Raw genomic sequence first — 23,421 nt, forward strand, 5'->3', positions numbered from 1 at the left:
GAAGGAGAGTGTCTTTTTCCTCCCCTGCTCAGGCAGAGCGAGAGAAGAAAGGCAGCTTTTGTCTGCGTGAGGCTGCTCCCCGAAAAGCAGAGCGCCCTGAGCCCACCGCAGCCAGCTCCTCAACAGTCACAGCCCCCACCCCTGGGAATTTCTGTTGTCCCTCAGTGGGACCCACCGTGCATGGAGGGGAGGGGGCAGGGCTAGGCCAAGGGAAGGTTCTGCCTCCTGCCTTCCTTCCCAGTAGCTTTCCAGTACAAGCCAGCTGTGGGTGTCCGCGCTGCCCCGGGCCTGGCTGTGGGATGGGAGAAGAGTTACCTGGGCGGGGGGGCTGGTCTCTGCATGGAGGCCTGAGTGTATTGTGATGTCATGTGTGACAGCAACAAAGACTGTGGCTGCAGCGTTCTTGTCCTGCCTCCAGTCCAACTGGCTGGCAACGGCCGGCGCCCAAGGATCCGAGAGACGAGAACTGAGCCTCTGTCAAGAACCTCAGGCAGCCGCTGTCCCCGCGGGCGCTGGAGAGAGGATGAGTCTGTACAGAAGGTAATTCCCGGAGCCTTTCCCAGCCCACCGCAGAGATTGGTGCCTCCTCGGCCTAGGGACGGGTGGGGGCTGGGGCTGCAACAGGCGCTTCCCAACACTCCGTTTTGATTTGACTCAGAGCATCTTCCCCTCTCCTCCTGCCTCAGCCTTTCCCGCGCTCCTGAGGCAGATGGGGATGATTTTCTCTCCCTGCTGACTCGTGGGGGCGAATTTCCATGTTTCTTACCTAAAGGGAACATCACAGAACTTGAGTAGAATTTGGGTTTATGTCTCCATGATGCTTATTCCTCTTGGAGGTGCCCCTAATGCATCCCCGGCCTTCAGGGTGGGCAGAGAAATGTTTGGTCTCAAGTAATGATTGTCCAATATCCGTGTGTTCGGACAACATCCAGCTCAGAATGTGCAGACTTGAAATAACAAAGTGCCATTTGAATTCTAGTGAAAATGATACCGCTCTACTGCCAGGGCCAGGCTCTCATGTGGGTAGTTCTCTCAGAAATGCAAAACTCCATACAAATTCCTCTCTACCCCCTCCAGACTATAAAATATCTCTGTAAATAACCAGTGAGGTTCCATTCTAGGAAACGGATTTAAATAAACTGCTACCTCATTTTGTCATGAGTCTTGGGTGTGATTTCTTTATCATTTTTTTGGTGACCTATGTTCTGATTTGATGTTCTAAGTAGTGTGTAAAGCTCTTCATTGAATGTTCACTGGTTCTTTCCCCCATGCTAATAGGTTCCAGATTTTGAAATACTTGACAGGAATGAAATGTCTGTTCAGCTGATAATCCGTCCTTCCGGTGCTTCAAAGCTGCTACTTAACAAGCTTTTATTTCTCTTACTGGCTGTGACGGACCGGGCCATGTCTGGGCACAGCTAAGGGCGTCCGCTTAGGGCGAATTGCTCAAATCCGGGGTTCCTTACAGCCCCCGACTGGCGACCTCTCCACACAGGCCACGAACCAGTCTCACCGAGCGCTTCAGCTGCCTGCCTGAAGCCTCCCGAGCAAAACCCCTCCGACACCCCAGCAATATCCGTGCCCCAGATGGCCCCGGGCCTATACACAGGTAGGGGGTCATAGCACCCAATCCCACCTACCCCGAACAAGTTCTGTCCGGTTCCAAGAAACCAGCCACAGATCCCTGGTCAATTTACCCTCTGGACCTTACCCACAAATCACGCTGGGCCAATCCTTTAGAATCTAAAACTAAAGGTTTATTAACACAAGAAAGAAAAGTCTGAGAGTAAGGTTATTAAAGTACAGTACGTTACATGCACCGAATCTCCCAGTTCTCGATGCAGGCTCTAGCAGAGGTGTTGCAGCTGCTGGTTTAAAAGTTCTTATTGCACATCCTGAGATCAGGATGGGTTCACAGGTCTTCCGGGCTCTTCAATCCCTGCAGTGCTGCCTCTGGGATGAAGTGCTGAGCTGAGAACCAAAATGGCATCGACCACATGGCCTCTTTATACCTCCTTCCTGGCCTCTTCTTGTATGCAGCAAGTCACCTGGTCAGAGGCCAATCTCTATGTTTCCTGCTGGCTGCCCTCAGGTGACAAATCCCATTCTTTGGGTGTGTCCATAGCCTATTGAGAGTCATTGTTCCACAGGGCTTTGCTACTCAGTCTGTCCATAGCCATGCTTAACCACATTCAGAGAAATATTCAGCTTCCACACAGATTACAGATTCCTACCTACACACACAGACATTATACACTCACATAAATAGCGTACATAAGATCAATAAAAAATAATCTCCCACTCAACACCCCACATGGCTCCCCCCACACCAATTTCTGGGGCCAACACCCCCACCTAGGGGTGCACCAGCGATCTGGCTGCTTCCCTCCAATTCAGCAACGTGACACTGGCTTTGATGGGAGCAGAGGGTTACTCATTCTCAACTGGACCCCTGTCTGTAGCCAGAGTCCCAACGTTCTGAGCACAAAGCTGTGGGGTTTAAGAGCAGGCCCCACTAAGAAGCATAGAAAATAGATGGTGACCAGTGTTTCTGCTAAGACTGTCCTGGGCAAAATACAGCCTGTGCACTGGGTCTGGCCCACGGAGGCAGCAGGGAGCCCCAGCCAGGCTCCCCAGTTAGCCACGTGAACCAGGCAGAAACACAGAGAGGAGGGGGGATGTTTTAGGAGCCTCCCCGCCCTCAGCATATTCCCATTTGCCAGTTTCTGGCAGAAACTAGCCAATGCAAACTGCTTGTTGGAATATCATGCAGCTAATAATACCCCACCCCCCCACCCCCCGGCTCAGTTATCCATGAAGCACATGGCCAGGTAGGCAGGCTAGTCTCTTGGCCACAGCCTGCTTCTGGCACCACAGCCCTTTCCTGCCCCAACTCTTTGCCCCTTCCTCTCAACATACCCAAACTCCCTGTGCCCCTTTGCATCCATCCCCCCTCCCAATCTCCTGCCCCAGATCACAATCCCCTCCTACCCAGGTCACATCCCAAAGCCCTGCACTCCAGTCCCCTGCCCTAGGTCACAATTTTTTGGTAACCTAACTTCTGATTCAATGATAGCGTGTCAAACTTCTCATTGAATGGTCACTGGTTCTTTTCCACATGCTAATGAGGTCCAGATTTTGAAATGCTTGACAGGAATTACATGGATTTTCATCTGATAATCCGTCCTTCCGGTGCTTCAAACCTGCTACTTAACAATCTTTTATATCTTTTACTTGGTTTGATGGGAACAAAGAATTACTCACTTTGACCTTGGCCCCTCGCTGGCTATGGGGTTTGAGGTCAATATTGAGGTCATGGGCACTTGTTCAGATGTGTGGCACCCACAGGTTACTAACAAATATCTTAGATATATTTAAAATATTACGGAAGAAAGAATACTACAGGAAGGGAAAATTGACAAGGTGCCTGAATTTAAATGTTTCTTGAATATGAAATTAAAACTAAAGAAAATAAATATTGCAAAATGTTCAGTAACCATTTGGTATCTTAGAAGTTTCTCTTCCTTTGAGACATAACTCAAAATTAACCTTTTTCGTGACATACCAAACAAATTCTGTTATCATTCCTATTAACACGTGAAAAGAAATAGTTGTTACAGTTTATGCTTGAAATTAAAGATTATGTCTCTTGGCTTTACACATGTGAAAAAAAACATGAGCATCTTTCTATGGGCAAAAAGTGCATCGAGAGTCTGTTGTTGTGACTTGTGAAACATAAAATTAAACTTTTGGTTTTGACACAGAAAATTCCTTCTTTTCTTTGCTCTATTTAGAAGACCACTAATCACAGCTTCTAGCTGATGATGGGAAGTTAGTTGCTGCTAGTCATCATGATGAACCTTTTCTTTTCTGCCGTTCCAATTCTTCCAGTGTTCCTACACAGTGTCAGGGTTTCCATCTCCCTCAGGGTATATCTACACTACAGCGTTATTTCGAATTAACTTAATTCAATTAGTTCATGAGAATTAAGGTAATTCAAAATAACGCATCTAGACACAAAAACTAATTCGAATTGGAATTTTTCTAATTTGAAATAGCACGTCCACATTGAGTGGACCCTGAATCGAAGGTAAGGCTGGCTGGAACCAGTGCCAGCAGGGCATCAGGGTCGGACTTAGTGTGTGGGGCTGCTGCCTCAGGTTAGCCGAGGGCTGTGCTTAAAGGGACCCGACCCCCCATCTTGGACAGACAGTTCTCAGGTTTCTCTGCTTGCTGGTCTACCTCGCTGAGGGACAGCAAAGCATTTGTGTCTCCGAGTGCTCTGCCTGACCTCACTCCGGACACCACGGCACTCTGCAACATGGAACCAGACCTGCCCCCGGGGACTCTGCTGCGTCTCGCGGACACGTTGACAGCAGCCTGGCTGCACTGTCTGCAGGCTGCCATCCGGTAAGACCATCGAGGGGCTGCCAGGATCCAGGGGGCCCTGCGGGAGAGCTTCCACCCTGAGGAGCGCTAACAGTCTCCCCGGTCTGCCCCACCGGGGGCTTGTGCACATTCCCCCCTCTCGTCCTTCCACTTACCCTTCCCTACCCCGCCCTTCCTGATGTCAAATAAAAGACACGTATTTTCAAAAATAACAACTCTCTTTATTGAACAAAACTGAGGAGGGGGAATGAAACTGTGGGGAGACTGGGGAAAGGAGGCGGGAGAGGACAGGAGAGAGGGTAGGAGAGGGGAGGGAGAAAACTGGGAGGAGGGAACTGGAAGGGGGAAGCAAGGGGAAGAAGGGGGAGGGGAAGCTCAGGGATCAGGGGTGGGGGTCTCACTGGGCCAACCGCCTCCCAGCATGGCGAGGGAGGGGGCCTCGGCATCCCCGGGGTGATGGGGAGGGGGGTGCAGAGGTTGAGGTGGGGGGTGTGGATATTGAGGAGGAGGGTGTAGAGGTTGAGGAGGAACAGGTGGGAGGGGGGCAGGAGTGGGAGGAGGGACAGTAGTTGGGGTGCAGCAGGCGCAGGACCGGCACGGGGCACCATGCTCTGCAGCAGGACCTGCAGGTGACAGTTCCTCGCTCGGTCCTCTGCAAGCTGCTCCCGGTGGAGCTTCAGGTCCTTCAGCATCCAGGCCTGGACGGTGCGGTGCAGGGCTCGCAGGGCCCCCAGGGGCTGGTCCCAGTACTCCTGCCGTGTGGTGGTGGCCCAGAGCAGGCTGCAGGTGCGGGAGCATGTCCCGGGCGGAGTGGTATGAGCAGCTGGTGCAGCTGTAGAGAAAGAAAAGAAGTGGTCAGTTCTCCCTGGGGACACAGTGGATGATGTGACCGTGCCCTGCACCGTCAGAGCCGCTGTGCTTGCACAGAGGCCATGGTCAGGATGTCTGGCTCTGCCCGGGACTGGGAGCTGCCCCAAGACGGCACCCAGGCCCCTGTGCCGTGTATAGTGTGGCAGGGGTGGGGGGGAGACGTCCCCTGCTTCTGTGTAGAGGGGGCGTGTGAAGGGAGAGCGTCCTGCTGGGTCCCACCCCGGGGTTGGGAGCGTGTCAGGTCTCTTCACACACGCATGTGCCTATTGGGCCATGGCCCCTGGGTGTCATGCAGCTGGAGCCACCTGCCCAAGGGTGGCATGGCGCGTGCTTGCACGTGCACAGGTGGCTGTGTGATCCCTGGGAGGCATGGCCCACATGCGCCGTCCCTGGTCTCCCCCCCGCCTGCCGTCCCCCCCGGGCAGGGGACAGTGCTAGCACTTACGTGGTATGGCCTCCCTGGACGACCCTGCCGACTGCGGTGCCGGAACAGCTGGTGGTGGCCCCTCCGGTGTGCCCGGGTTAGGGCCCTCCAGCCCCAGCTCGCTGCCTCCTGGGCTGGCGGGGACTGCCCCGCCCCCCACGAGCTGGTCGAGGGTGGGGAAATAGGGGCAGGTGGCAGCCCCTGCTGCGGCGCCGCCCCTGGTGGCCCTGGCGTACCCTGCTGCAGCTCTTTGACTTTCAGGCGCACCTGCTCCTGGGTGCGCCTGTGTCCCTTTCGGGCCAGGGTGGCCACTATGTGGCCATAGATGGCCGCGTTCCTCTGCCTAGTGCAGAGATCATGGACGTTGGGGGCCTGCCCCAAACCTCAATGAGGTCCATGACCTCTGCACTAGTCCAGGAGGGCGCACACCGTCTACGGCCCCTGGCTGGCCCCTGGGTGCTGGGGGACTGGGCCTGGGAGAGCTGGCTGGCACTGGCTGCCTGGCTCATCCTGGGGCCACTGGGTCAGGGGCAGAGACTGCTGGCAGGCCTGGCTCTGGTAAGTGCCATCTGGCAAGAGTCTACCTCTTTAAGGGCCCCGGGGCCGGGGGAGAGGAGAGGAGTTTTCCTGGTTTGGCCCAGAGTGGCCACCAGGGGGAACTGGGAAGGGCTGGAGGCCCTGTAATTCAAAATAAGTGTCTACACAGCACTTATTTTGAGTTAGCTATTTCGAATTAGGCATTATTCCCCATAGAATGAGGTTTACCAAGTTCGAATTAAGCAGTTTGTATGTATAGATGCTATGAAAGTTAATTAGAACTAACGGCCATTAGTTCAAATTAACTTTGTAGTGTAGACATATCCTCACTGGCAGAGTGAACATTGATCCTCGTTAGCATACCCAGGTGATCTTTCTATCTGGTTCATAATTTAGTTTCAATATTCTCCACAAGACTAAAGCCACATTCACAGTCAGCACTGGAAAACTGCTCTCATGTCCCCTCTCAGTCTACTCTTTTCTAAACAAAACAAGACCAATTCTTTCAGTCTTCCCACGTGAATCACATTTTCTAGACATTAGGGTTGTGTCTAGACTACATCCCTTTTCTCAAAGTGGTGTAAATTTAAATCCCGCCTTCATTTGCAGTTCCAAAGTGTCTAATTTACATCCCTTTTTAGAGGGATCACTCTCTTACTCCTAACATGCCTGGAGAAACCTTTCTTGTTACCCTTCACATCCCTTGCTAGCTACAAATCCAGTTGTGATTTTGAATTCCTGATTGCTCCCTGCATTCTCGAGCCTATTATTCCTGAGCAAGCTTGTTGTATCATGCAAGCAAGGTAGTAACACACTTCCACAGGCCTTTATTTAACAAAGGTGAAACCTCTTTCCAAAGCTGCTGCTGCTCCCCTCTGTAGCTCTCACTCAGGCTTGGCCCATCTCCTCCCCCCTCCTTCCTGTTTCCTGGGCTTCCAGATTCCCAACAGCCAGTGCTCCCAGTTCCAAGAATTACAAGCAGCATCTGAAACACCACATTCCCTCCTCTCTTAAGAAGCTCTCCCAATTATAAAAGAAACATTGTTGTTCTAACCACAGCAACAAATATGGAACAAGCCACTATACTGTTTACATTGAAAACACTGTAAATACAACATAACAGTCTCTAGTCCAGACAGGTGGTTGTCTATGTCTGACAGACCATCTCTCAAACCCCAGGTCCAGTGCAATGTCTTCTTGTGTTGGTGCTATGGTGAAGTCATACAATGCGGGCTGTGTGTTGGCATCGTCTCCTCTAGGTGCAAGAGAAGAAGCATTCCATACCCGCCCATCAGAAAGTCGATAGGCGTAAGGTCCTTTCTTCTCTATGATTTTAAGAGGAGATGTGAATTTATGGTCCCCTTTGCGTAAAATTCCAGGTTTTCTTACTCTAACAAAGGAACCACGCTCAAACTTCGGTTCCTTAGCACCCCGTCGTTTGTCTGTGAAAGCCTTATACTTTGCTTGCTTCTGTTCAACAGTTTTTCTCATAGGATCCTCATTTGGTGCATCAGGCCTTGCCTTTAATAATTCATCAATGTTCAATTTAGTATTCATCTGTTTTCCATGCAGTAACTCTGCAGGTGATCTTTGCATTGTGGCACGTCGTGTGGCCCTGTAAGCTTGCAAGAAATCAGTAGTGAAGGTTACCCACGAGCGCCCTTCCAGTTTAGCTGTTTGCAAACTCTCTTTCAAACTTCTGTTAAACCTTTTGATTTCCTCATTGGCTTGAGGGTAATACAGGGATGATCTTCTATGTAAAATGTTTCTCTCTGCTAGAAAAGTTTCAAATTCCATGGAAGTAAATTGACTACCGTTATCTGAAACCAGTTCTTTGGGGTTACCTTCCCTGCTGAAAACTGTAGAGAGGAACTTAATTACTGTAGCAGAAGAAACTTGCGATGTAAACGCTACCTCAGGCCATTTGCTGAAATAGTCTATTAAAGTGATGGCATAATGACAGTCAATGAGAGCACTTTCAAAGGGTCATACGATGTCAATCGCAAGTTTTTCCCATGCAGAATCAGGAAGAGGAACAGGCTGTAATGGTGGGGTACATGTCACTGCTGTCTTATCATGCATTTGGCAAGTGACAGAGGATTTTAGGATTGCTTCAGTTTGGGAGTCCATCCCTGGGCACCAATACAGATCTCGTAGTCGGTGTTTCGTTCTGACAATACCTTGATGAGTATCGTGTGCCAGGTGTATGAGTTTTGGCTGTAATTCTTCTGGCACAAGTAGCCAGTGTGTACCTCGTAGCACACAGCCATCAAGCAAAGAAAGTTCATCCCGAATTCTAAAATAAGGCAGCAAAACTGGGTCAAGGCTTTTAGGGTTACTGGGCCATTTCTTTGTCAGAAATTCCTGTAGCTTTTGTTGAATTGGACATGCTGAACAAGCAGCTTGGAATTGCTCTCTTGTAACTGCAGTAAGAGTGCTTGTAATAAGCGCAACTGCTTCATCCTCATCCTCCGGTGGACCATCTGTAAAGACAAAGGCAGGCAAGAAAGGCAATAAGCTCCCACATTTTGGTTTCCAGGCTTATATTCCAGTTCATAATTGAAAGAGAGTAGTCTTGCCGACCCTGCTCTTCCCAGTCCTTTTGTGGTTAGCAATGTTGTCAAAGGGCTGTGGTCTGTGCACAACTTGAACGTGCAGCCCCACAAGTAAGTTCTCCATTTTTCAGTAGCCCAGACACAGGCAAGTGCTTCTTTTTCAACTGTAGAATATTTTCTCTCAGCATCACTCAGTGTCCTTGAAGCAAATGCAACAGTCCTCTGTGTTGTCCTCATGAAGTTGTGTGAGGACAGCCCCAAGTCCATAATCAGAAGCATCTGTAGTCACAATTGTGGGCAACGCAGGACTGAATAGTGCAAGTACTGGACTATGTACAATCAAGTTGTCCACACCGAGGTTGAACTTCTCCGTAGTAATTCTTGTAACGGTTCAATGACAGAAGCATAATTGGGAATGAAGTTTACATACCAGGAGGTTGCACCCAAGAAGGAACGTAAGGTTTGCAAATCAGTTGGAGGAGGAGCATTTGAAATTGCTAGGATATGATCTGGATCAGGTTTTAGTCCAGCCGGTGAAATTGTATGCCCCAGAAAGGAGAGTTCTGTTTGTCTAAATTTGCATTTAGACATATTGAGCTTGAGGCCTGCTGTGCTGATGCAGTTTAGTACAGATTGCAGATTATTGTCGTGCTCCTCAGAAGTATTGCCAAACACGATACTATCATCCACATAGCACTGAACTCCATGTTGATTCTTCAGAATCAATTACATCATTTTTTGGAAGGCCCTTGGGGCAGATGCAAGACCGTATGGAACCTGTTTAAAACGAAATAGTCCCTCATGTTTAATAAACGCTGTGAGGTCTCTGCTATCTTCATGCAACATAACCTGGTGGTATGCGCTCTGCAAATCAAAAGTAGAAAACATCTTTGCTCCAGGGAGTTCTGCAAATACTTCTTCAATGTGAGGTATTCAATGTCAATCACAATAGCTTTATTTGGCTCCCTGAAGTCCACACAAAGGCGAATGCCTCCATCCTTCTTCTGTGTCACTACTATCGGTGAAATCCATTCCGAGGAGTCAATCTCTTCAATAATGTCTTTCTGAACAAGCTTTTTAAGTTCCTCTGAAACGGCTTCCCTGACTGAAAATGGTAAGCACCGTACCTTCTGTCGTACAGGCATCACACTCTGTCGCATTTTAACTTTATGCACAAACCCATAAGCACAGCCAAGTTTCTCCCCAACCTGGTCTTGGGGCCCAGCTGAAACTGGTGTGTGTACTGCAAGAGTGCTTTGCTGAGAAAGATCCATTAACTACCCTGAGGTTTAAAGCAGCCAATAAATCTCTGCCAAGGATAGGAGTGCCTTTGTGGACAATGTAGAGCTCTGCATTTACACAGCAATCACCAAAAGTCACTGTTGAGACCGGCAGCCATGCACTGGAATTTGATTTTTCAAATAGCACACCAAGTGAAGTTTGGGTTCAGTAAGAGGCACATCTTTAAAGTAATGCAAATAGATGGAATCAGGTAGCATAAATACTGCTGAACCAGTGTCCAACAGAGCTGAATAGGATGTGATTTGCCTGAAGGTGCGACACAAACATTTACAGTGCACCTTATCTGCTCTGGAATATGTGCAATAGTGACTTTGTCCACACTCAGCACAGTAACATCTGGTATTGTAACTACATGCACCTGTTGATTGGACTGGCTACTGTGGCAGACCTTAGCAAAATGCCCAATCTTTTTGCAGTGATTGCATTGAGCTGCTTTTGCAGGATATCTTGTGCAGCTTGCAAGGTGTCGTGTGACACCACAGCGAAAGCATGCTTTTGCTGTGCTTTGAATTTGCTGATTCTTTGGTTTTTCATTAGTTTTCCCCTTGTGATTGTTTGTCTGCAGCAATAGTGGACTATTCTACAAAGGAGTCACAGCCTGGACTGGGCCTCCTGTATCCATGCTCATTATTTTGGCTTCTGCAATGGCTGACTCAGTTTGGGTAGCAATGGTTATTGCTTTTTCCAGTGTAAGTTGTGGTTCTAGCAGCAAGCGTTCTCTTACACGAAGCATGGTTGTTTTCTCAATGAACTGCTCTCTAATCATCTCATCTGCCATATTCCCAAAGTCACAAGTTACAATCAGACTCCTCAGAGAAGCAACATAATACAGTATAGTCTCCCCTGGTTTCTGCTCATGCTGGCGATATCTATAGCGATTAGCTACTACATTCACTTTTGGCACAAAAAAGTTCTTTAATGCAATGAGTGCAGTCTCATATTTATCATCTGCAAGGGGGAAAGTGTAAAATATACGCCGCCCTTCTGCTCCAAGGCAGTGGATTAGCAGAGCACGCTTTCTTACTTCAGAAATCTCTGTAGCCCTGATTGCAAGCAGATAGGTTTCAAACATATGGATCCAGGCAGTAAAAGCAATTGGAGGCTCACCTGGCCTTTGCAGAAAGGGTGCAAGTGGGTTCAGAGGCAGAAGATCCATCCTCATCACCAAAATGTTGTATCATGCAAGCAAGGTACAAACAAACTTCCACAGGCCTTTATTTACCAAAGGTAAAACCTCTTTACAAAGCTGCTGCTGCTGCTCCCCACTGTAGCTCTCATCACAGCTAGAATCCAAACTCATTCCAGTTAGATAGGCAAGTTTCTTCTGGCTCTTTGCTGACTTCCCAAAACAAGGAATACAATTCATGGACAGTTTACAGAGTAGTAATGTTAAACCAGTCAACCCACGTGGCCATGTCCCAGGAGCAGCTGGACAGCCACCATACGATTCTGGCCCCACTACCAGCCCTGGGGACAGCAGAGAGATGCCTGGATCAGCCCGTATCCCCCTACCAAACCCGCCACCAGCAGCAGCTTCCCTGCCACCGGTAGGATGGTGAGTGCTGCCTAGATCTACACTGCAGAGTTTTTGGTCAAAAACGTCCGTCCACATCTCAAGCACTTTTTTGCGCAAGTAAAACCAAAGAACAGAGGGGTTTTCCCGGTGAAGGTATTCCTCAGTCTGCGAGGAATAATTCCTTTTCACAAAAAAGTTTTTTGCAAAAAGGTGTGTGAGGACAGGCTAGAGGGATATTTTGTGCAAGAAAAGGGAAGAGGAAAAAGCACGGGTGCCCTGGTAGCCATTCTATCCATAGTAATCACTGCTTACTTACAAGAGACCATCCAGGCAGTTTGGACGCTCTCGTTCCCAAAAGCGCAATGCTTTTTCAATACTCTTTTTCAGTGTGTCCACACTACGAGTAGTAATGTGGAGTAATGGTAGTTCAAATTAGGAGATTTAATTCAAACTACCTAGCCCGTGCCGCGTGCAGCCGCAGGCAGGTAGTTCGAACTACCGGGCATTTAAATATGGCGGCGCCCGGGAACATGTAAATCAAGCCTGGGATATTTAATTCCCGGGCTTCATTTGCAAGTTCGAATGACTACATTAGCCACCCTGGTTCGAACTAGGGTGGCTAGTGTAGACATACTCCAAAAGAGTAGTGAAAAAGCAATGCTCTCTTGTGCAAGAAGTTTTTGCAGACAATCTCTTCCACAAAAAGCTTCTTACGCAAGAAGCCTGTCATCTAGACAAAGCTTAAGAGTAAATGTAGGATGAACTTCAGCCACTTCTATAATAGCATTTCTGTAGAAAATCCCCTTTTTATAAACAAACAAACAAACAAGCAAACAAGCAAACAGATAGACAGACCTCAGACAAAGCCCCTCCTATCGTATGAACAGCAACCTTCTCACCAGCACTTCAAGACAACTTTAGGGTCATCAGCTCCTAGAGTTCCAGGCTGTAAGGCCGGAAGGCACAGCCCTGCTCCCCGAGTTTCACCTCCTGCACAACACAGGCCCTAGAAATTCCCCACAAGAATCCCTGTGTCACTCCCGGCCCCATGTGTCTTCACCTTTGGCTGGGTTCTATGGACGAGCTCTGGCTCTTACAGGAGCGGATGGGTTCAGGAGACCGCTCTTATGTGTGACTCCTGGGCAGACTATTTCCCTGCCTTTCCGGAAGGACAGAAAAACCCCACTGGCTCCTTCTTTTTCTTCCAGGCTGCGTTGCCTCTTGCGAAGACTCACCTCAAGGGAGCACAGACACAGCCAGGTGCTCAGGGTGGTGGTCCAACCTGCAGCAGCCGAGGCATGCTCCAGCCTCAGCCAGGAGGAGCAGGCCTTGCCAGAGGAGCCCAAGAAAACCAGAGGCTCCTGGAAGCTCCTATCTGGCCTGAAAAAACTCTGTGTCTGTGGCCAGTGTGGCAGCTCCCTGGCAGAGGCTGAGGAGGAGACAACAGCTTCCTCGCCCACAAGATGGACACACTTCTCCCTGAAGAAGACCAGGAAGACGAAGAACTCAGTGGAGGACCAGGAAGAGCGAGAGGAGGAGAAGCTGCAGGAGAGCCCAGACAACAGCCAGGAAGATCTCACAGGTGAGTCTACAACCCGCCTGGTAACTGGGGACCATGTGAGGGACACTCCCACCAGTCACTCTACAAGCCTGGAGCGTTAGGGCTTCTCATGGGGCAGCCATGGGCTCCTCAGACGCTGGAATCCAGCGAGTGCCTGATGCTCTGGCAGAGAGGGGCTGGCCCCCTTGCACACCCTCCCTCCCAGCTGTCTCCTGCACCCTCTCGCCTGGTCAGACCTCACCCAAACTCCCAGCCCGCTCCAGCACTCTACCTCCCACGCCCGCCTGCCTGCACCACTGTCCTCATCCCATGCCCTGGCAGCCACCTCCCACTCACTGAACCCCTCATTTTGGCCTCACCCAAAGCCTAGGGAGCACAAAATCTACTATCCCTGGTCAAAAGAGTTAATCTGCCCCATGGGAAGCCTTGACTCTTGCTCCTCTCTTCTCTCCCCTGCTCCCCTTGGGGCTGGAGCGGCAGAGGAGTGAAGTGTTGCAGTGGTGGCCACAGCAGTGGGGGATGTTTTATTGCTTTTGTTGTTTGCAGGTTTTTTCCCTCTCACTTTTTTCTGGTCCCCGACTGATTTTTCTGGGGATCAATGGCCCCCAACCCAGAGAAGTTTCCCCACCCCTGCCATAAATAAAGAGAATATTGAAGCCACTTGATTTGGACATAAATTAATATTTTAGTTATATAAATTGATGTTTGGTGAACTAACATGATAAAGTTAAAGCTCCTGATTTGGTTAATTATGTTGATTTTCGTTAATAAAGTCTCCTTTCTTACCGGTTATACACCCCCCAACCCTCCTCCCCATATTATAGCTCCAGTCGTTTAATATGAATAATTGAGTATTTAAGGTTTTTAGAGCGAAGCGAAGGCATTTTGTTCCCCTGGGGGGGTGGCTGGTGATCCAGGGAAAGTTGTGCGTTGAGGGGGATGGATCCAGGGTCAAAACCTTTGAGAACCAATTGCCCTGTGGGGAGTGCGGGACACCTGGTAAAATCGCTCAAATTCAAGCGAGTTGAAGGAAATTAATACAAATGATGCGGGTTCTTCCCCCTCCCCCCACCCCGTGTGCTGTAAAAACTGCCAGGCCCAGCGGGAGAAAGGGGGTCGTGGGGCCTGGCTAAGGGGGTCCCCTCAGGTACAGGCGTAATCAGGGTGACCAGTGAGGGTGACACGGGGGCCACCAGCCACGTGACCTTTCCCCCAGCTTGTAAAAGGGACAGAACCGCCCTCTGCCCCAGGCCCCACCTCCTCCGTGACCTTGCCCTGCCCTTGCCCCACCGCTTTCTCCATCCGATGGGGCCTGGGGAACTAGTGGGACAGGGTCCGGGGCTGGCAGCAGGGCCATGGCCCCCCACACTCACTGGCAGCGGCATCCCCAGCTCGGGCCCTTGGCCTCCCTGCCCAGGGTGCTTGGGGGACATGTGCTTCTCTTGCCACCCCATGCGGCACTTGTCAGGGGCTGCAGGTTGGATCGTGAGGGGCTCAGAGAGCAGAAAAGGGATTCGCGCCCGCGCAGGGACGCGACTTCCCGGGAACCTTGCATGGGAGCTGAGGGGCAGCTCCAACCCCTGCACCAGCAGCAGCTGCTGGAGAGGAGGGAACAGCCAGGCTGCCTGCACCAGGGCACCAGACAGAGGAGAAGCCGCCCTGCCCTGCCCGGCTCTGGCTTCCCGGCTCCAAACTGCCAGGGGCAGGGAGAGAGGAGGGCGGGTCTGTCCCTGCGACTGCCCTGCACTTCCACTGACGTTCGGGGGCACCATCCCCAGGTCTGCCCAGGGGCTCAGGCGGCTTCTGCTGCACGGTGAGCACTGGGGATTCGGGATCCAGCCCTGCCAATACCAGCTCCCGTTTGGCTTCAGCCCCTCAACCTCTGCTTTGAGCCCCGAGGGGTTCCCAGGCCTTGGGACTTCAGCCCGTGCTGGGGATCGAGGCTTCAGCCTGGGGGTGCTGGGTATTGAGTGTGGACACCAGCAACTGAGCTTAGATAATGAACAAAACCATTACAAAGGAGCCAGAGGGTCACCCCATCCCACAGTCTCAGCAGCTCACAGCTGGGAACTGGGTTGGGCTGGGCCATCACTTCCGGGGGGCTCACAGGCGAAATGAGGCCTGTTCCCGTCACTGCCAGGAAGGGGGCGAGACCGGGGAGAGCAGAACACGCCATGGGAGAGACGCTGCCCCTAGGTTAGAGGAAGCCCAGTGGGGAGAGCACCCAGCTCAGAGTCATGAGAGCGGCGCTCTCTGCTCAGCCCTGCAAGCACCTTGTGTGTGACCCTGGGCAAGTCACGTCAGGGCTCTGGGCCCAGTTCCCTTCCCTGTCGCCCAGGGGTACCACATTCAAACCAGTGTTTCCTTCTGCTCCAGGGATGCAGACGGAGCTCTCCGAGACGACGAGGAGCCAGGCAGACCAGAGCGAAGAGGAGGAACCAGCCCCCCAGCCCATCCCATTAGAAAGGAGCAGCTCCCACACGACTATGGTAAAAACTTAAAAAACAACAGAGTCCGGTAGCACGTTATAGACTCACAAACCACGTAGATGGGATCATGGGCTTTCGGGGCACAGCCCACTTGTTCAGATGACCAGCGTGTGGGAAGTTCAGAACCAAGAACAAATAAGGGACGGAGCGGAGGAAAAAAATTGAGGTGTTGGGGGGAAGAGGACACTGGGTAGATAAGTCTCAAAGGGATAGCCGAGCCAGTCTGTAACAGGAAACACTTACAAATGAGGCTTGTGGCTGAGCCAGTGGAAAGCGTCCCCTGCGGGGCGTGTGACTATCTCCCCAGCCGGTGTCTCTCAGAGGAGAATGACCTGCCCCCCTCCGGCCCAGGGACCGAAAGGAAACACTCACCCTTGAGACCAGCTCCCCTGAATAAAGCCTTGTAACACGGGGGATTTCTGGGGGCACCGCACCGAGGGGCCAGTCAGGGCACTTTGCTCAGAGACAGGGCTACTGAGAGCCCAGAACGGGGGGTTCTCCACTGCAAGGATCCAAACCAGCCCCAAACGGCACTTCTGTTCCTCACCCTGGCTAGCAAGAAGCCCTGCAAGCAACCCCCTTAGACACTCCTGCCCTCTGGGCCACCACCCGCACCGCCCCTTCTGCAGCGTCGTATCTGCCAGGGCTCGTACTGCCAGCGTTCAGTGTCGTCTGGTCAGGGTTGTCCCGGGGTGCTCCTGACAGGTCCCCTTCTCCGTTGGTGATGACAAACTTTCGGCTGCGTGTGTGGGTGCCTGTGCTCCCGTCATCTAGACGTGAGTTCCCAAACTGCGGGGGCATGCCCTCCTAGGGGGGGTGAAGAAATTCCAGGGGGGGCACGAGGTGACCCAGCCCCCCATCAACCTCTGCCCCCATAAGTTTTTCTGCTATTGGGGGGACGCATGAGGGTTTCTCAAAAATCAAAAAGAGGGCGTGATGCTGAAAAGTTTGGGAACCACTAATCTAGAGCGTTAGACCCCGTGCACTTGGGTCAACACAGGAGATCTCCACGAGCCCCCAGAAACGACAGATGCAGGCAAGGTTTGCAATCAGCCCAGCAGGTTTATTGTCAAATGCGACACCCTCACAGTTAGTAGCCCTCACGTCACTTCTTTATGTACCAGGCTGCCACCCTTAAAGGTATTAGGTTGACACCTCCAGACGAACCTACTAAACACAACTAATTACCTTGTACCTGGTGGTTTGATCCAAACATCCCTATCCATAGTGCTGTCATCCCGACCCTGTGCTGAACCTGGGTCGGTAAGTCCCTTGTCTACGGGGAGTGTGCTGGGACCGAGCTGTTTCTGCAGGGAAATGTTCTGTTACCATCCTCCCGGAATGTTTGCGTGCATGGCCTGTGCCTCGGACCTCTGCAATATCGGCAGCCCTGTCCTTCCCAAGCTTCTGTCTGCAGGACCTGCCTTTTGCTCACTGCTTAGCTTTGCTTTATGTTAGCAAAGCATTGACGGTTGCTCAGGTCTTAGGCCTCACACTAGGCCTCCACGGTCAGGCCCTTTTGTTACTACATACAGGTGAGAGGTTATGAAAAGAAATCCCATCAAATCCAAACAGGTTCCTCTGATCCTTAAGAGCCAGTCACCCGCCCAGGTCAATTGAAACCTCAGAGCTTACCGAAAAGAGCTTGCAGTGCCCATCCCATAGAATTGAAAATAGGAAGGTTTATTAATAAAAGAAAGAAAAAAAAGGTTGAGCCTAATATTGTTAAAGGACTCAAATTACATTCACCGACTGCAAAGCTCTTTGTGCCGGCGTGTAGGAGATGAAATGAACGGCTGTCTTAGGGCAAGTTTCAGGAATACGTCCTCTCCTAGGCTGGATGTATTTCTGAAGCGCCCTCTGCCTTCCCCACCCGGCAGCGTGTGGCGCTACCACCGAACTGGCAGGAATCACGGGCAGGACAGGAAGTAGTTGAGACTGAAGGAGCGAGTCTCCCTGCCGACCACTCTGGGGCCACTTCAGGCTTCAGTTTGTGGCCGAGATCCTTCATAGTGGATTTGCCAGAGTGAAGACAGCAATGAAGATGAAAATGGAGGAACCCTCAGAGCCCCTTTGTCCCCCTGCCCATGGGGTGGGAATCCCATTGTTCTCCTGTGAAAGTCTGTCCCAAGATGGAGTCTGTCCCATGAGCAAGTCACCGCTCCAGGCCTGACTCAGTTCTTTTTAGGCAGCAGCCACGGCTTGCATGCTGAACATTCACAGCAAAGCTCATCAGCTGTGATTGGCACTACCTGAGGTCAGTGAAGTGCTGCTACTCACTTGACTAGCAACCCTGTCAAGGCTGTTCCCCACTCCGGCAGGATGAATGCAGAAGTTGGGGGCCTGCAATAGCACTCCAAAACCTTGCCTCTACAAGCGCTGGTACAAAAACTTCCCGCCCCAATCCTAATACCCAGATTTTGGGGAATCCACTGCTCACATCGAGTGCTTTGAACCCACAAACAGGGGCAGACACTTGAAACCAGCCAGGGGTACCCCAAGCTCTTTTCCTTCAAAGAAGCTTGAAAAAAGAAAAGAGAAAATCAAGCTGCAGTCTCTGGTGGCTGACCCCTCAGTCAGAGGCCTGCAGGTCCACAGAGACAGACCATCCAGGACACAAAAATCAACCAATACCGGTTAATTAGAAAACAGAACAAACTCTTACTGTGAAAACAAAGCTACAGTTGCAAGCATAGTAATTTGGCTAGCTGGAAAGAGCCACCATTTGACACAGGTACTCAGGGAAAGTCCCTGGTCTGAAGACTTAGTTAGAAAAGTGGGAGGAAAAAGCACTAAGAAGCTCAGACATTATTTCCATATCCCCAAACAAGGAAAACAAGAAATCCTGACAGACTAGCTAAACTCTTCCCTGCTTACACATTGTAAGAAGTCGCTTTTTGGACAGCGGAGCGTTTCCTGTCTCCCTTGATACTTGGAAGAAACTGGTCGGTACTTGGAAGAAACTTTAAAGAAAATTCCTACCTGCGTTGTTATTGGCTGACCACCCCATACCGGGCTAGGAACAGGAGACATTAGTTCATGTCTTAGTCACCGGATGTTCCTGTCCTGATTATGACAGACCCTTTCAAAGGGCTTGGCCAAGCCTCCAGCTGAGCTCTCCCAGTAGCCCACGTTTGAAATACAAGCGCAGCACCCGGGTGGTAACTTCCAGCACCAACATCACACCTGCCTGTGAGCAGCAGAAGCAGAATGGGCCTGGCACTGGGGACTGGCCCGGAGCCCTCGGTCTGGGGTTCTCGTCGGCAGAGAGACTCACTCCTTCAGTCTCAGCTACTTCCTGCCCTGCGCATGGTTCCTGCCAGTGGGGAGGCGGCACCACACGCTGCCGGGTGGGGAAGGCAGAGGGGGTTTCCGGATGGGCCCTGCTCTCAGTCCTTTCCGCGCAGACATCGTGGGTGCTAGAGCCGCTGGACCCATCTGCTCAGGCCCGGGTGGGGGATGGAACATGGGGCATGTTCTCCAGTGGCCCCTCTGCTCACTTCACAAGCGCTGGAAAGGGCTCTGCAGGGCTCTGCGGGTTTCTCAGCCAAAGCTCCCCTGGGTGCAGCGGCCGTGAGCTCTAGGGGCCTGTGATACCTAGGATCCAACAACATTCCTGGCTCGTGGACCCGGCTCCACTAAAGTTTGAGGCTGGGGCTCTCTCCTGCCCCTTCCCCACTGCCTCTGGGTGTTTTACTCATAGACTCATAAACTTTAAGGTCAGAAGGGACCATTATGATCATCTAGTCTGACCCCCTGCACTGTACAGGCCACAGAATCTCACCCACCCCTCCCAGAATAATCCTCTCACCTATATCTCAGATATTGAAGCCTTCAAATACTGTGAAGACCCCAAGATGCAGAGAATCCTCCAGCTGTGATCTGTGCCCCATGCTACAGAGGAAGGCGAAAAACCTCCAGGGCCTCTGCCAATCTATCCTGGAGGAAAATTCCTTCCCGACCCCAAATATGGCGACCAGCTAAACCCTGAGCATGTAGGCAAGACTCACCAGCCAGACACCCAGAAAGTTCTCTATAGTAACTCCTAAAAGAGCCCAGGTTCCCCTCCTGTCACCAGGGGCAAGGGGGCTAAAGGACCTTCCCACCCACCCTCACTCTGTGTGCGGCGGCAGCACGTCCCTGAGGCGCCTGGGTGGGAGGGGTGTCTCCTGAGCACCCCTGGGGCCAATGGGAGGTGCAGGGGCGACCCCAGTGGGCAGCAGCTCACGGAAACCCTCTGGCCTAAGAGCTGCTGCTGGAGGGGGGGGTGGGTCACTGTGACGGACCGGGCCGGGTCTGGTCACCACTGAGAGCGTCGGCTGAGGGCGAATTGCTCAGAACAAGAGCAAATTAGTCGAAACAATAGTTAAGAATAAAATTGTGAGGCATGTAGAAGAACATAATTTGTTGGACAAAAGTCAACGTGGCTTTCTGTAAAGGGAAATCCTGTCTTACTAATCTATTAGAGTTCTTTGAAGGGGTTAACAAACATGCAGACAAGGGGGATCCAGTAGATATAGTATACTTAGATTTTCAGAAAGTCTTTGACAAGGTCCCTCACCAAAGGCTCTTGTGTAAATTACAAGGCCATGGGATAAGAGGGAAGCTCCTTTCTTGGATTGAGAACTGGTTAAAAGACAGGAAACAAAGGGTAGGAATAAATGGTAAATTTTCAGAATGGAGAAGGGTAACTAGTGGTGTCCCCCAAGGGTCAATCCTGGGACCAATCCCTTTCAACTTATTCATAAATGATCTAGAGAAAGGGGTAAGCAGTGAGGTGGTAAAGTTTGTGGATGTTACAAAAATACGCCCAACTATAGGTATAGTATGATGGGGGCTAGTTTGGCTATGACAAATCAGGAAAGAGATCTTGGAGTTATCGTGGACAGTTCTCTGAAAACTTCCACACAGTGTGCAGCGGCGGTCAAAAAGGCAAATAGGATGCTAGGAATTATTAAGAAAGGGATAGAAAATAAGACACAGAATATCTTACTGGCCCTGTTTAAAACTATGGCATGCCCACATCTTGAATACTGTGTACAGATATGGTCTCCTCACCTCAAAAAAGATATTTTGGCCTTGGAAAGGGTTCAAAAAATGGCAACTAAAATGATTAGGGGTTTGGAACAGGTCCCATATGAGGAGAGGTTAAAGCGACTGGGACTTTTCAGTTTGGAAAAGAAGAGACTGAGGGTATGTCTACACTACCCCCCTAGTTCGAACTAGGGGGTAATGTATGCATACCAAACTTGCTAATGAAGCCCGGGATTTGAATTTCCCGGGCTTCATTAGCATAAAGCCGGCTCCGCCATTTTTAAAAGCCGGCTTGTTCGAACCCCGTGCAGAGCTTCATTAGCAAGTTCGGTATGCATACATTACCCCCCTAGTTCGAACTAGGGGGGTAGTGTAGACATACCCTGAGGGAGGATATGATAGAGGTCTATAAAATCATGAGTGGTGTGGAGAGGGCCGATAAAGAAAAGTTATTTATTAGTTCCCATAATAGAAGAACTAGAGGACAGCAAATGAAATTAATGGGTAGCAGGTTTAAAACTAATAAAAGAAAGTTCTTCACACAGCACGTAGTCAACCTGTGGAACTCCTTGCCAGAGGAGGCTATGAAGGCTAGGACTATAACAGAGTTTAAAGAGAAGCTAGATAATTTCATGGAGGTTAGGTCCATAAAAGGCTATTAGCCAGGGGATAGAATTGGTGTCCCTGGCCTCTATTTGTCAGAGGCTGGAGAGGGATGGCAGGAGACAAATCGCTTGATCATTATCTTTGGTCCACCCTCTCTGGGGCACCTGGTGCTGGCCACTGTTGGCAGACAGGACACTGGGCTAGATGGACCTTTGGTCTGACCCAGTACGGCCTGTGATGGACCGGGCCGTGTCTGGGCATAGCATCCGCCTCCCTCGCCTTTCGACGCACGTCGGCAAGGGCCTTCCCATGTTCCAGCTCGATTCCTTCAGTGCCTGCTGCTTTCTAATTTCATCTGCAACAGCATCCCTGGCACCGGGTGGGCACTGCTCCCTTCCCTGCTGGTCATTTCGTATTAGCAAAGACCTCAGTTCCAGCTGAAAAGCTTTCTCTCTGAACTCAGTGATTGGCTCCAATCACAAATCTTCTAGAGCCTCTCGGTCAAGACTCTCATGTAGTTGCTGACTCATTGCAGCTGCTCTTTAACCAATCAAACTCTCTACACCCAAAAATAAAATTTAGAACCGCTTGAGGTTCTGATCCAAAGCTTAATTGACCAAGCTCTGAGGATCCTGCCGACTATACCACTGTGACGGACCAGGCCAGGTCTGGGCACTGCTAAGGGTGTTGGCTCAGGGTGAATTGCTCAACACAAGGACGCTTTACAGCCCCAGACCAGAGACCTTCCCAAACAGGTCACAAACCAGTCAGACCGCGCGAAACCCCTCAGACACCACAGTTCCCTCTGTGCCCCAATCAGCCCTGGGCCTAACACACAGGTGAGGGGATCTAGAACCCAATCCCACCTACCCCGAACGGGTCTTTCCGGTCCCAAAGAACCAGCCACAAATCCCCGGTCACTTAGGGGAGAAACCTGCCTAGGACAAGGGGCTCTATGGAGGGGGATGCAGGGAATGGAGGAAGTGGTGTGGCCCTTGGGGTCCCTGCCCCGGCTGAGAGGCTCCCATCTCTCCTCAGGCAGAGGGGACCAGGGAAGGGCTGAGAGATGGGAGAACCCTCGGCACCGGGTGAGGCTGCTCCACAAAAGGTCTCAGGTGGCTCCTCCGTGCTCACTAGGCCCTGCCAGCCCCCAGGGAGCGAGTGTCCCAGGGCAGCTGCCCAGTGGAAATGCTCAGTCCCAACAGGCTCTGTCCCTGTTCATTGCAGACCCTCGGGGAGCCGCCTGCCTCAGCCCAGCCCACAGCCCTGCTGCTGGAAGCCTTGAAGGCTCTGACGGCCCCCGCCCTGGAGAGCTTTCAGGCGGCAGAGGAGGCGCCGAGAGCCACCGTGTCCCAGCACAGCGCCCGCATGGAGCGAGTAAGAGACGCCCGGCGAGGGGCAGGGCGTGTGGAGACAGGGGCTGGGAGAACTGGCTCTGAGGAAACCGGCCCTGGGGCACAGGGTCAGGGTGAGGGGCAGGTCGGCTCAGCCCCTTTCTAGGAGGCTCTGAGCATCAGTCGCTCCCCTGCTCAATTAAGCCCCATCGCTCGCCGGGGAGGCAGGAATTTGACCCGCGAGACACCCGGGAACTGGATCCCAGAGCGGCTTGTTGACTTCCCAAGGCTGCGCTGGGGGCAGCGGCAGGGTCAGCAAATGACCCCAGGAGAAGGCCTTGTCCAGGGCCCCTAGAACCAACCTGCCTCGTGGGGCGTGCGGCCGCGTTGCTGCAGTTGGCTCTGCTGGGAATTCTCAGCCAGGCAGAGCCCTGGGCCCTTCGCCAGGCAGGTCTCTTGGGGAAAAGACTCGGGGGTCACGTTCCCGACAGGCCTCTCAACGGGGCCTTTTCTCCCTCGGCCCCACGCCGGCGACCCTCCTGCCCTTCCCCCAGCGCCGTCTGCCGGGGGGGGGCGGCCTGGCAGGAGGCCGCTCTCGATCAATCCCCCCTCAGCTGTGTGGCTCCCTCCAGATTGGATACGTCGTGGGAAAGATTTTCAGCTGGCTGCGCGACGTCGGGGATCCCAGAGCCAGAGGAGCCGCGCTGGGGACCATCGCCCTGCTGGCTCGCGCCCACCCCCGGGACGTGGTTCCCGCCTGCGTGGCCCACGCGCTGTCATGGGACAGGTAGGGAGAGGCTGTTA

The 23,421-nt window shown here is 51.8% G+C and overlaps 1 protein-coding gene across 1 annotated transcript; it reads left to right on the plus strand.

The window, feature by feature from the left end:
- The first annotated feature begins 361 nt into the window (after positions 1–361).
- LOC149523690 (uncharacterized) lies at positions 362–23,408 on the plus strand. The gene is made up of 5 exons (XM_089781611.1): positions 362–540; positions 12,802–13,175; positions 15,531–15,643; positions 22,511–22,660; positions 23,250–23,408. The coding sequence occupies exons 1-5, from the start codon at positions 362–364 to the stop codon at positions 23,406–23,408; spliced, it is 975 nt and encodes a 324-aa protein (XP_089637737.1).
- Positions 23,409–23,421: the final 13 nt, after the last annotated feature.

Source organism: Pelodiscus sinensis, chromosome 12, assembly GCF_052426305.1.
Source record: "Pelodiscus sinensis isolate ZL-2025 chromosome 12, ASM5242630v1, whole genome shotgun sequence".
In the NCBI taxonomy this organism is placed as follows: Eukaryota; Metazoa; Chordata; order Testudines; family Trionychidae; genus Pelodiscus; species Pelodiscus sinensis.